Below are 13,778 nucleotides of genomic sequence, written 5' to 3' on the forward strand. Positions count from 1 at the left end.
ATGCATTAAATGCCTCTGCCATTCGAGTACTAATTTTACCTGTTGACCCTTTTTCCTTACTTCCCTTCGATTGGATGGCATCATTCTCCACTACCGGCGAAGATCTTCGTACCCCTAGCCTTATCTTTCGTTAAAAATGTCCTGCCTCGAAAGCAGTGTGCACCTGCTTCTCAGCTCCATGCAGGTGATGTCCTACCAACAGCTGTCTAAGACGACCATGGGATTATCTATGCCATGGTTTGCCAAGTGATCTGCTACGGTGTTAGCTTTGCGTCTAACTGCCTGAAAGATTAAGCCATTCAACCAAGAGAGATGTTCGGCAATGTTCTCTGTCACCTTGGCCAACCTCCAATGCTGAGTGACCTTACTCACTTTCGTTCCCGAATATAGTTTTCTCACTGCTCTAATAGCTAGTTGAGAGTCCCCTTCTACCACAGCTGCATCCGCTTTTAGATGCTTGAGAATTCTCAAGCCCTATTCCAACACTGCGAACTCCATTTCATTGTTAGTCCCTTCCCCCAGAGCTCGACTGTAGATGTACTGTATACTACCTTCACTATCCCTGAGAACCCCTCCGATGCTAGCAGGTCCCGGATTTCCCCTTGAGGCTCCATCGAAATTGAGCTTGAGGAAACCTAAAGGCGGCCGCTTCCAGGTGTTCATACTAGTGTTCAACTCCTGCCGACAAATCGAGGAGGAAGCAAAGTTTCCCTTGTCAAGGTTAAAAGCTTTCAAAATTTGTAAGTCTGCATTTGAAATGTTTGTGTCTTGTTCTATCCTTCCTTTGGCGAGAACCGTCTGCTTGACATTTTGGAGAATTGTCTCTATTAAGTGGTTTAAATTTCTCATTTCATTTAGGAATACTCTTCGATTCCTCTCTTTCAAAATTGACGCTGCAATGAACCTTGGTAGGAGTTTCCAAATGGTGTTAACCAGGTGATTATTGGAGAAATTACTCCTCCAGTCCTCGATGGTTTCTTGAATAGAATTCATGACCCTGTCCGTCTTTTGAAGTATGGTTTCCACCCATTTCCATAAACTGTCTGCCCAGTCACAGGTGTTGAAGAGGTGATTCATGGTTTCCTCTTCCTTTCCACACATGGGGCATCGTGAAGGGCCTGAGAACCCTTTTTTCCGAAGATTCTCCCAAGTAAGTGTTCTTCTGCGCATTAGGAGCCAAAGGAAAGTTTTGATTTTTGGCCAGAGCTGGGAATCCCAAACTTTGTTGCACCATTTGACCTTTTCTTCCTGCTCCAAGTTTTCTAAGTGAGTTCTGGCTTCTCTGAGCGTGAAGTTACCTCCTTCTAGCTTCCCCCATCATAATTGGTCCCTATCTCCTGCTGTCCTTATCCTTCGCTTGTCCAGTTGTGTTCTTAGGTTCCTCATACTGTTATGTTCCTCGGTTATGTCCTCTGTTTCATTGAATATCCAGGTTCTCCACACCCGGTCCCTTTCATTAGGCTTCCAATAATGATTCACTGTAGTTCGCCCTAGCTCCTGGTTATTTCTTTTGCAATCTGTGAACTTAGGCCTTTCCAACTTGGGGAGTTGTTGTCGTGCATCCTCCCAAAAAAAGGTGGTCTTCCCATCCCAAATTTCCCAAAAGCTATGTTCCTGGATAATTTTCCGGTTGTTTCTTGCTAGGTTTTAGATGGGTGAGCCTTCTGGGTTTTCTTGCATTCTGATTAGGTACTAGGAACTATAATTTGGAGCATACTTTTCCTTCCAATGTTTGGCCCAAGGTAAATTAGGTTCTTTCAGCCACTTCCACCATAACTTAGCACCACAAGCTCGGTTAATCGTGGAAGGATCTTGTAAATTCAACCCTCCCAGGTGTTTAGGTTTGCAAAGTTTGTTCCACGCTATCAGTGACCATTTCCTCTTCTCTGAGTTTCCTGACCAGAGAAACGTCCTTTGGACGACCCTTATCTTTTGCAGAACTCCCTTGGGAGCTGGAATAATGGAGAGCATATATTGAGGTATGGCCTGGAGGACTGCTTTGGTTAAAACCAATCTTCCTGCAAAATTAAGGGCCCTATGGGTCCAATGATGACATCTTTTCTCCAGACTGGCCAGGATCTTTTCCCAATGAATTTTTTGCCAAGGTTTGTCAGTCAACGGTGCTCCTAGATATTTCGAGGGGAGGCTGCTTCTTCGGAAGCCTAGAATTGAGGAGAGATTTTTTTGCACAGCTAAATGAGTATTGAAAAAGAAGATAGAAGATTTTGATAGATTTAGCTCCATACCTGATGCTTGGCTAAAGAGATTGAGAATCCTTTTGTAGCCCAAGGCTTCTTTGACTGTGGGAGTGCCATGCAGCATCGTGTCATCAACAAATTGTTGGTGGGTAGTTGCTGGAATAGAGGGCAGGGGCTGCAGTCCTTTAATAACTCCTTCCTCCTTAGCTTTGTGGATAAGTCTGCTTAACCCTTCCATCAAGATCATGAAGAGGAAGGGGGATAATGGATCACCTTGTCTAAGACCTCGCGAAGGAGAGAATTGTGCAGAAGGGGCTCCATTCACCAGAATAGAAAATCTAGGAGATTTGACCAAAGCTAGAATCCAGACTATCCAATGTTCAGCAAAGCCAAAGGCTTTCAAAATTGTTTCCAGATAATGCCAGTTGACTTTGTCGTACGCCTTTGATAGATCTAGTTGCATCAACATACCTACTTTCTTCTGAGTTTGAAGAGTGTGAATCATCTCCTGTGCCAGTAGGACATTGTCCAAAATTTGTCTCCCCTCCACATAGCCAGATTTCTCTTCTGAGATAAGGCCCGGAAGTATGGATTTCATTCTATCAGCTATTACTTTGGAAATGATATTGTATACAACATTGCACAGCGCTATCGCCCGAAACTTTGAGGGGGTATTAGCTTCTTCCTATTTAGGAATCAGGGCTAGGAAGGTGGAGTGGAGGGACTTGAGGATTGAGGCAGATCGTCGGGAATCCTCCACAACCTCCCAAACTTCTATTTTGACTATTTCCTAACAAGCTTTGTAGAAGTTAATGGTAAAACCATCAGGCCCAGGAGCTTTATCATTGGGCATTTCTTTCACGGCCTCTTCCACTTCTTCCATGGAAATTTCCCGAGTTAGAGCTAAGTTCTGCTCCGACGTGATCAGCTTGGGAATTGAGGAGATAAGTTCATCAATGGCCTCCGTTCTGTCAACTTCAGGTTCTTGAGCTATGCTACTGAAGTGTGTAGTAAGCAGGTTAGTGATTTCTTGATGTGTCTGTAACGTGGCTCCCTGATTATCTTTAAGGCTAAGGATTTTATTAGCTCCTCTGTGGTCAATAGATGATTTGTGGAAGAATTTTGTATTCTGTTCTCCTTCCTTAAGCCACTAGACTCGATATTTTTGCTTCCGCAGAGTTTCCTCCTGTTGGCAACGAAGTTGCAAGTCCTGCATCAGTTTCTTTTCCTTACTCACAATTTTTGGGTTTATGGTCCCTTTGATCCATCCTTCATGTATCTACTCTAATTTCTCCTATAGTTTTTGTTTTTCCTTGATTATGTTCCCAAAAACTGCTTGATTCCAGATTTTGATCTTGTCTTTAATGTATTTCAACTTACCTTGTAATCTATACATTTTGGTGCCTTTAATGCCCACATGTTCTTTCCACCATTGTTCAATTTTCTATATGAAATTAAGATGGGTGACCCAGAATTTTTCGAATCTAAAAGTTTTATTTCTTGGAGTGCTCTGCATAGCAGTTGTCAATGTGATGGGCCAATCGTCTAAGCCTCCGCTGGGAAGAATATTTGATTCTACTATGATTCCTTCCAGCAATATATTTTCTAAAACTAGAAATCTGTCTAGACGAGAAGCTATTTGCCTTTCACCTCCCCTTCTGTTGTTCCATGTGAAAACACCACTTCTGGGAAACACATCCACTAGCTTAGCCATCTTGATGAAGTCTAGGAAAGCTTCAGAGTCTTTGTTGAGTTTCCTTATACCTCCTTTCTTTTCCATGAGGGTGGTTATCATGTTGAAGTCCCCTCCTATGATTTCCTTTGCTTGAGGATACCTTAGCTTCAGGTTGAGCAGAGTTCTCAAAAAAAGAAGCTTGTCCTCTTGCTTCTGTGGACCATAGACATTGGTGCACATATAGGTCTCAGAGTTTCCTACAACTTGAGCTTCTACAACTATGAATGATCTGGCTACCTCAGAGGAGAGGACCTTGAGTACTTGTGGATCCGAGTGATTAAGCCCCCCTCCCATCGATTGTTGGTAGTCTCCAAGTATTCCATATGCTTACCTAATCTTTTGCTTATATTGAGTATCGTGCTACTTGAACATTTAGTTTCCTGTATAAACACTATGTCTGGTTGTTCTTTTTGGACTTTCTTCTTTAAAAGACGCTGTTTTGTTTGGCTATTTAGCCCTCTAGCATTCCAAGAAAGAATTTTCATTTTAAACAAAGTTTAAGAGCTTAGAGAAAAAGCCTCTAGGGCTTTCATCTTACTGGAGTTCAGGAGCATTTGTCCCAGCTCTTGCAGTGCTTCATTATTGGTTCTGCGTCCTCTTTTTTTACGGTGTTTGGAACTTATGGAGGTTTGATGCAGACCCTGTGTTCGGACTCCCAGCCCTTTAGCTATACCCAAGCTTTTGCTTTGTAGTTCCATCTCTGCTCTTTGTCGTGCTATGAGTATGTCATTAACTCTTTTTACTTCCTCTTCCGATATGTGTTCCATTCCCTTCTTTTTCTAGTTTTCAACCATGTTTGGTAGATCCACACCCTCTTGCTCTAGTATATCATTGAGTTCCATATCTTCACTTCCGATTTCACTTATGAGCATTTCTGAGTCTTCTTCAACTCCTTCTATTGTTTCTGGTACCTGGAGTGCTAAGCTCAAAGGGCTTCCCTTCAGTTCTTTTATGTCAGGCCCTGTTGTAGCTTTAGTTATTTCAGTGGCTTTTTGTACATTGATGTTGTCCTCTAATTCCGTTTCAGTTTCCAAGATTTCAAAAGCATTGCTTATGTTACCTTGTGAGGTGCTTGCCTTAGTTTGGCATTTCCTATTTGCTCTTTGTCTAGCTTTCGGTCTTGTAAAGATTTCCTTGTTCTTCTATGCTTTGCCATCCTTGTGATCTCCTATGGCTTTGTTCAGTGGGCATTCTCTTATTAAATGACCATGCTCATGACATTTCCTACAGCGGAATGGGATTTTCTCATAGTCTATGGCTTGGAAATAATCCTCATCCTTGTACTCACTAGGTATGAATTTGCCTCTTTTGATAGTTTGCCTCTTTTGACAAAAACTAGAAAGGGAGGAGTTGTGGACATGATTCATAGTGATTCTAAAGCTTTATTTTCAGTAAGTATCGAAAATTGGGTACTGCGGGCATGATTTTTCAATGTTTGTGATTTCATGTTTGACATTCTATATATAGTAATATATAGGCAAAGAAGAAATACACAACACTTAATTAAATTATTGCACAAAGGGTTTTTGTCTTAGGCGGGAGAGATCTATCAGAAAAAGTCAGGAAAAAGATTGGATTTCATAGTCAATGTAATAAAATATCATCTTGTAAGGGTTTTTTTTGTTTTGTTTGAATTCGTTGGGTTCATCTTTTGCAAGCTTCAAACATTTCTTCTTTGCCATTATACAACCTTCCAAGCCTTTGCGAATTTTTTCCACCTTTGCAAGGGTGCTATGTTGTTTAGACAAAGCAAGCTTCTTTGCTCCATTTGTTTTCAGAACCTCTCGCACAACAATATTGTCTAATTTGGCTTCGGGAACGCCAGGGGTACTTTTCCATGATGGACTTCATCATTTTGTGAAGTTACATTAAAAATTCAGGGCATCCATACCGTTGTGTTGACTATTCATTTCTTTTGTTAAGCACTGTTGTAGCAAATCTCTTTGAGCGACAACCTTTTTGTAATGGGCACCAAAGTATGTCACCTTGTTCCCAAGCCTTGAGATTATATCGATTGCTACCTTGTTCCCAACCCCTAAGTAGCCAAATATTTGGCAATCTGATGGACATAAATTGACCACCCATGTCTTTCCTTAACAGCCCATATCAAGTCTAAATATTTGGCAATCGGGCAGAGTAGCCAAATATTTGGCAATCTGACCAACATGAATTGACAACCCATGTCTTTCGTTAACCGCCCATGTCTTTTCACGTAGCCAAATTCAAGACCTCTAGCTTTGTTGCTCCTTCAAGCGAATTGATAACACATTTTGAATCCCCCAAGATCATGATATTTTTAATGTTTCTGAGCTTTGCAACAGTCATCAGGGTCCAAGCACCAGTGAGCTCTCCTTTGGTATTATGCCACTACCAATACCAATTTTATACTGAAAAGATCTGGAATCTGGAATCACATTGTTTTATCAATTCCCCTGCTCCACACTTTTTTTCTTTGGCAGCCTGGTAGAAAAATCCAATCGCAACATTTTATGGAATCTCAAGAAAATGATGACTTCTAGACTTCTTGTTAGGGAATTCATAAATAGATTCTCTGAAGTGAGCAACTATCTTGGAATAAAGAGTATAAAGACTAAGTCTATCATCTAAAAAGATGATTCCATTTCTCTATTTACTTGCATTTACTAATATTATTCATGTCTTTTACATGTCTAATTAATATAAAAACATGACAATAAGGATCTTACAACAAAGAGGGATCTTTTTCTGGGAGAAGGCACCCTTATATGGAAATTGTCGTTTGAGTTGGATCTCAATGATGAACTAGCTCAACAATGGAATCAGATCACTTGGTCCATGAGGAGCAGGGGTATTTTCCAAACAGAGGCGGAGGATAAACTAATTTGGAAGGGTTATGGGGGAAGATCGACTGTATATGTAAAGGATATCTATCTACAACTCCGACATATGAGCTCCATTCATTAGGAAAGCATCTTCCCTACTTCCTTCTGGAAAACAGGTTTCCCCCTCAAGATTATTATTTTTGCATGGCTTGTTTTCCACAATAAGACCCTTACATGGGATAATATCCAAAAAAGGAACTGGAATGGGCCTGCCATATGTCCTTTATGCAAATTAAACGAAGAAACCAACTTACATATCTTCCTAATCTATCCTCAATCTCAGGTGATATGGAAAAATTTGGCAGTCCATTTTGGTTTCAGCAGAATCTCTTTTCCCTCCATCATGGAAGCATTTGAATGGTGGGGTAAGATGAAATTTGATTGGAGGCCTATTCCATTATTGACCTTATGGGCTATATGGAAATGGAGGAATATGGCTCTCTTTCACTCCAGAAAGGAAAATTATGTTTCTGTATATGAATCCATTCTCTCTCAGTAAAATGCTGGTCTTATCACCAATAATCTTCTGAGAGGTGGTGGAAAGAAGGAAATCTCCCCAGATCCCTCAGGTGTCCCTCGGGCCTATTTTGATGGGGTAGCCCAAAATGGTTGTTGTGCATGTGGAGTCTATATTATCCTAATGGATGGTCAGCATATCGACATATTTTGGCATGGAGGTAAAGGAACAAATAACAAAGCGGAGGTAATGGCACTGGCAGGTCTCCTCATTTTCTGTGACTATCTTAACATCCAGGATCTGCAAATATTTGGTGATTCAAAGGTTATAATCGACCATGTAAGGTTTATTCACTCCATAAAAATCCACAACCTTTTGGGATGGTTGAGCAGAATAGACTCAATCTGGAAAAATTGAAAGGACTATTCTATCAACCATATAGATAGAGAAAAAAACAAAGTTGTTGATTCTCTATCAAAAAAAGGCCTTGCTTCTCAAAACGAATTCTGGAAGATGAGTATATCAGTGGGGGACAAATTGCACCATATACAGGAATTCATTCTGCCGGGTACCTAACTCACTCACTCCTCTCCTCCAATCTGGTATGTACCAAGTACCCAATTCTGTGTTTTTTCCTATTCTGCTTAGTACTTCATATTTTCTGATCCTGCTTTCTGCTGATGATCCATATAATGCCTCCATCTTATTCTGATCATTTTGATGAGGATTTGTAGTCATGGGCTCTGATTTTGTCTTTTCTCTGTTATGTTTTGGATAGCCTTATTCGACACATATATATGGTTAACATAAATGTCACATGATGTACCGTTTTTTATTTCTCATAATGAATGAATAATAATATAGCTTTTTTCAGTGCTGAAAAAAACAAAAACATGAGAATAGTACTATGAATAAAAATGAATTGAATGCAAATATAATTCTTTATTATTAAAATTTTGATGTTAAATAAATAGTCTTCATTAATTTTTATGTACAAAAAGATAATATTATTTGTATTCATAATATAACTCGACTTCTATTTAAATCAATTTATTATATGTTCCTGCTCATGGTTGTACTAATACTTAAAGACATCCTCATACAAAAATAATTACGCTTGGTGTAACTGGAAGACTTTTTAAACTGTTCAGTAAATCAAAAAAAAAAATATGCTAAGGAAGCATATGCTTCAAGCGTGGGCCTGATCCTTTAAGCATCTCCTCCGCTCATCAATGTTCAATTTGTGGAAAAAAAATGAAAATTAAAAAGAAAATATAAACTAAAATTTTGATAAAAGTCCATTTACCTCGTTATTTTTAACTTTGAATTATTAAAATATGGGGCAGAAAAATCGTTGGAGGTCATGAGGCCAAGCCATAGTTATTTTCAGCCCATATCTATCACGTCGCCGGTTTGAAGGACATCAAATGTGCGACGCGGCAGTGGCGTGAAAGGCACGCCTGCAAGTTTTCGTAGCGTTAGGTTTGTCACCGATACGATCGATGAAACCCTACCCTGACGTTTATGGACCCTACCCTAATATCTATGTGCGCAGAATATGCTGGGCAGAATAATGGATGGAGGCCACGAGACCGACATCCATCAGACCGAAAGAAGACCATATCCATCACATCGCCGGTTTGAAGGACATCGACTGTGCGACGTAGCAGTGGCGTGAATGGCACGCCTGTTACGTTAGGTATGTGACTCATACGACAGGTGACACCCTACCCTCTGTATATCTATGTCTAAAACTGCCTTTTAATTTCACTCCTATTTTATCATTTGAGTCGGGTTATCAGTGTTTCACATAGTAAGAAAATTTCACCGGTCCATTTCTAAAATCCATGGGGCCATGGTAGTTTGTACCAGGGATTTCTGGGATTCAGGTAAAGACACCTCAAGTGTTTTCTCTTAGCACAATTACCTGTTCCCTTGGCATTTTGTCCAATACATTTTTATTATCGCTGTACGGTTAGTGGAGGAGAAAATTTTGGAAACGGTACATTACAGAGCTTTGAATGGAATGCGTAGAATTGAAAAGAGAAAAAACAACGGTATGTGTTTTTTCAGAGAAAAAAGCTGAATAGATTATATTGAGATCATATAATTGTCTGAAATACATATGAGAAGAAAAACTTTTGAAAAAGATCAAAATAGACGTGCATGGTCGTGCATGGGGGGAGAGATCCCCGAAGAATGAAGATCTGAATGTCTGCAGGATGCGAGGATGGTGATCCATGAAAGCATCATAGGATGGCGATAAGCAGATGTGCCAGCCAAAGCATGTAAGGAGCCGAAAAAAACATCCTGCAAGAATACTGGATGCAGGGCATAAAGACAAAAGAAAAGAGCATATAACAAATAACTCCTGTACATATAACAAAAATGTGCCACCGTGATAGGGGCAAAGAACAGAAGCGTTAGTCAGGAGGCAGAGAGCCGACGATCAGGGTGATGATGGAGTCCAACGGCAGGTTGCAGTCCTGAAAGATGCGGCGGCATCTCCACTTCCAGATGTGCCAACAAGAAAGGGTAAAAGAGCCGAGCCAGGTGGGGCGTTGTGTGGACCACCAGAAGAAAGCATCCGTAACAGAGGAAAACATGCGAAGAGGAAAACCATAAATTGAGGAAAGCTCGGACCAGATCGCCGCGGAGGCAGCACATTGAAAGAACATATGGATGTTCGTTTCCACTTCAGCAAGGCAGAGTTGGCATCTACCAGGCCCGTGCCACCCTTTGTTCTGGAGAACTTCCCAGGAAAGGTTCCTGTTGTAGAAGAGGAGCCAGGTGAAAAGGATAGATTTGAGTGGGCAGGGGGCTTTCCAAATCTTGATAGGGAAGAGATAGGAGGGGGGAGGGAGGGCAGATGAGAGGGCAGAGTAGAGGCGGCGGACAGTGATGGGATGGATAGAGGAGTCTGGAGACCAGATTAATTCGTCCTTTGTGCCAAGTTGAAGGACTCCCCGGCGGGAGAAGGAAAGAGTGGAGGAGGACCATAAAGGGCGAAGGGGTGGAGGGATGTGGAGTTGATGTTCAGATTTCCAGATGGGCTCCCGGGATGACCATGAATCTATAAGTTTGGACCAAGTGAAGATGCCCCTAGAGTGGAAAAAGGCAAGGAGAGCCGGGGGGATAAAAGATTCTAGGTTGTGTAAGGTGGGGTCGAAACCGATGAGAATAGATGAGCCTGAGAAAAAAGTCCATTTAAGATTCTTCAAGAAGAACGGTTGGATCTTTCTGAAACTGCACCAGATAGGAGAACCATGCCTGATGCCAAGCGAAGACCTTCTGAGCCAATATTCCATGTTCCTGCCTTTCTGATACCTTTGCCTGATGAGAGCGGACCACGGGCTGTTCCCGAAAATACCCCTGTGTAAAGATTTGCAAATAAGCGCATTCCCAAAAAGCCTCATGTTTAAGAGGCCCCAGCCCCCTTGCTTCTTCGATTTAGTGATAAGATCCATTCTTGCAAGGTGAATTTTTGATTGGTAGGAGTGGCCACCCCAGAGGAAATTTGCAGCGATGGACTGCATTTTCTTGATGACCTTGGCCGGGAGGAGGAAGAGGTGTCCCCAATAGACTGCAAGTTGAGAGAGCACCGCTTGAACCAGAATGAGTCTGCCGGCTAGGGATAACAGTCGCAGCTCCCATTTAGAGATTTTATTATAGAAGCGTTCAATAAGCCACAGCCAGTCCTGGCAGCGGTTGCTCTTCACTTTGAGGCGGAACCCCAAGTATGAAAAACCGTCATTTAAGAGTGCAAGGCTGATACCAAAGCGATTCGCGATCCATTGAGCTGTGTCGGGGTTTGAATCATTGTGATAAAGCACAGTTTTATCATTGTTGATCATGAGGCCCGTGGCAGATCGGAACTTCTGTAAGAGCACGTATAGACAGACCCAAGAAGATTTACATAGCATTGCAAAGAATAGAATATCATCAACGAAGAAGTTATGGGAAAGAGAGATATCCTTACAAATCTTTACAGGTTTATCTACCCATGTTTACATTTTTTTTATTTCTATTAAGAAAAGAAGTCACTGAATGGTGGGAAAGAAACACAGGGTGTATACTGCTCAGCACATGTTTAATTTTCATGTAAATATTTTGTGAGAAGACAATGAATGATCATTTTAATTTTAGTGGTTGCTGAGTTTGAAGTTTGAAAAATAGTGGTTGACTGAACCTTTTGTCGAGACCACATGGTCTTGTGAAACCTGTGAATAACCATTATTTCTGCAAACTATGTAATGATATTGCATATAACTCGCCCATTGTGTTCGCAGTTGCCTTGCTTCAGAAGGAAAAGGAGGCCGCGATTGGCTGTAGCCATATTCACCACTGGTTCGAAAGATCCAGTGTTCTCAACATTTTTTTTGTTGTTCCCGTCCGAGATCTAGTTTATGTTTTAATTATAGTTACCTAATTCGAATTCGATTTGATACTTAAAAAATTCGTCTCTCCCAAAAATTAGAGAATACTCATCTTACAGATATTTAATATATTTTTAAAAATTTATATATGAAATTTAATATTGTAAATTTACTTATTATATCATTCACAAATCTTTATCATATGTAGTTACCGGTTGTTATTTTCTAATTTGTTTTCAATATAGAAATAACATAAAAATTTACTTCCCTGGATGCGGGTGCTCTGCATGACATTTAAGGCGATGGGATGGTGGACGGTGAAGTGGGAGCGGCACATGTCCAGCATGCGCGACGGACGGTTCTCCAGGTGGGAAGACGGGACTTCAAGCATGGCAGGCGTTATGGTTGAAAGGGTTATCAGTCACAACATTTATCAGAGGGTTGGCTCCGCACGCATTGAGGATAATCCGTCTGCAACTGCTCTGATGGCGAAGTTAATGGCGGGGGCGGACCGAGGGAGAGGCGCTCGTTTATATAGGTGCTCAGGCTGTAGCGAACTGCTACTATGCCTCCTGATGTTCAGAATCATTCTGGGTATCGGTTCTGCTGAGGCTTTTGGAGGGTCTGGCTCTGAATGTTGTAATCGAATTGGGTCCGAGGAGAAGGAATCCTTTGCTGCTGAAGGAGGCTGCTGTGGAGGGGACCGTAGAGTGATTCCAGCTGATATCCCGGATGGTAGCGGAACTCCAGAGGATGCAGGTAATTCTCTTAAGGTAAATTGGGGTTTACAGCCTGCGTTGGTCTTATTTCATCTTGCTGTGTATAATCTTGGGCTAGCTATGACTAGACCCCGCCAGCGTCTGTTAAGCCGGAGAGGCTCCGGCAGGGGTAACCCATCACGCCCCTCTGCTGGGCAGGGCTCCAAGGAGCAGGCTCCAGACCCTCTGAGACCTGAAAATGTCATTAAACCGGGTCAATTTCTAAATCCTAGCTCTCCTGGGTCTACTGGTTCGCCGTCCTTCGGCTTTGCTACTTTCACTTTTAATTGCACTCTCAGTCGCCCCCGAATCACTGCTCATGTCTCAGTTCTTTTCCTGGAAGAAACTCAAGATGAAGGCGAGCCCAGTTGCATTTTGTCTCACTCTACTGAACCCCCTGTTGCAATGCACCATGGGATTTCAAAGCCTGCCAGCGCTCAGGCTCAGATGGAAGGGATGGAAGGTACGGAAAGTGATGACGGAGGCTGCAGGATTGTTGAAGAGCCCCCATGATGCTCAACCCAATTCTCAATTCCTCTTCAGTTTTGGCTCTGTCGGTCAGCTTATTTGTATTTGTTCATGTGTCGGATCTACTGTAATGTTCCATGTTTCAGTGGTTTGTTCATGTACCAGTGTTATGTTCATGTGTCATGTGTCGATACAATGGTCAGGCTCCAAATATTTCCTACTGATTCCCCTGCGTGGGATATCCATTTCCAGTTTTACAGTTTTGGACTAGACTGTCATTCGGCCTTTCTCTCAGGCACGAAGCTCATCAGGACTCAATCGATGTAACAATAATCTCTTTTTTGTAAATAATAGTTTAATTTTACTTAGCAAAAAAACATATAAATTTACTTATTATTTTATTTGCCCTAACAGTTTAGTATTTTATAACTATTTTTTAATATAAAAATAACATATAAATTTACTTATTTGTTACCGTTTTTAATATTATTCCATTCACAAATACAAACAACAAAAGTTATAGTTTTTAAGTGTCACTATGTGTGGTACATTTTAACCATAAGCTCCCAGAAAGGGGTAGCTCCAGAATAAGCCAGCTAATAATGATACTGTAGAGTGTTAGTGATGAAAACTAACATAGTCAATAGAATGTTCCAGATTCGGTTATTTTGGCATAAACCAGGCTCTGGATAATAATGTTGTCGTGGACTTGGAACACACAGTCGATAGAAGAACATTTTAGAATTTTTTTTCAATATGGAAACGGTTTTTGTTTTTAAAGATAATTTTTGGTCTTCGAAACCGAATTCAAATTTGCCCAATTTCCGTACTTTTTCGCCGATACGCCCGTATTTGGTAACCATGGCTCCAACGATTAATGGAGTAAAGGCAAAGTTAGTTTCTCATTTTATGTCCATAGCTTTAG

General features: G+C 41.2%; 1 protein-coding gene across 1 annotated transcript; it reads left to right on the forward strand.

Annotated features, from left to right (window-relative positions):
* Positions 1–9,022: 9,022 nt before the first annotated feature.
* On the forward strand, positions 9,023–12,898 carry LOC149253272 (uncharacterized). Its single transcript, XM_089454418.1, has 2 exons — positions 9,023–9,308; positions 11,927–12,898. Exons 1-2 carry the CDS (start codon positions 9,273–9,275, stop codon positions 12,896–12,898), a joined length of 1,008 nt encoding a protein of 335 aa, XP_089310544.1. The 5' UTR covers positions 9,023–9,272.
* The last annotated feature ends 880 nt before the right edge of the window (positions 12,899–13,778 follow it).

Source organism: Pinus tabuliformis, chromosome 7 (assembly GCF_031772625.1).
Source record: "Pinus tabuliformis cultivar Carrire ecotype Pingquan chromosome 7, CPIR1, whole genome shotgun sequence".
Taxonomy (NCBI): domain Eukaryota; kingdom Viridiplantae; phylum Streptophyta; class Pinopsida; order Pinales; family Pinaceae; genus Pinus; species Pinus tabuliformis.

What these genes read in the sequence shown, in the direction of transcription:
- LOC149253272 (XM_089454418.1), top strand. Translation starts at nt 9,273, where the DNA reads ATGGAATGCGTAGAATTGAAAAGAGAAAAAACAACG. An exon ending in TGAAAAGAGAAAAAACAACG is followed by an intron (nt 9,309 to 11,926) that starts GTATGTGTTTTT and finishes ATGACATTTAAG; the next exon opens with GCGATGGGATGGTGGACGGT.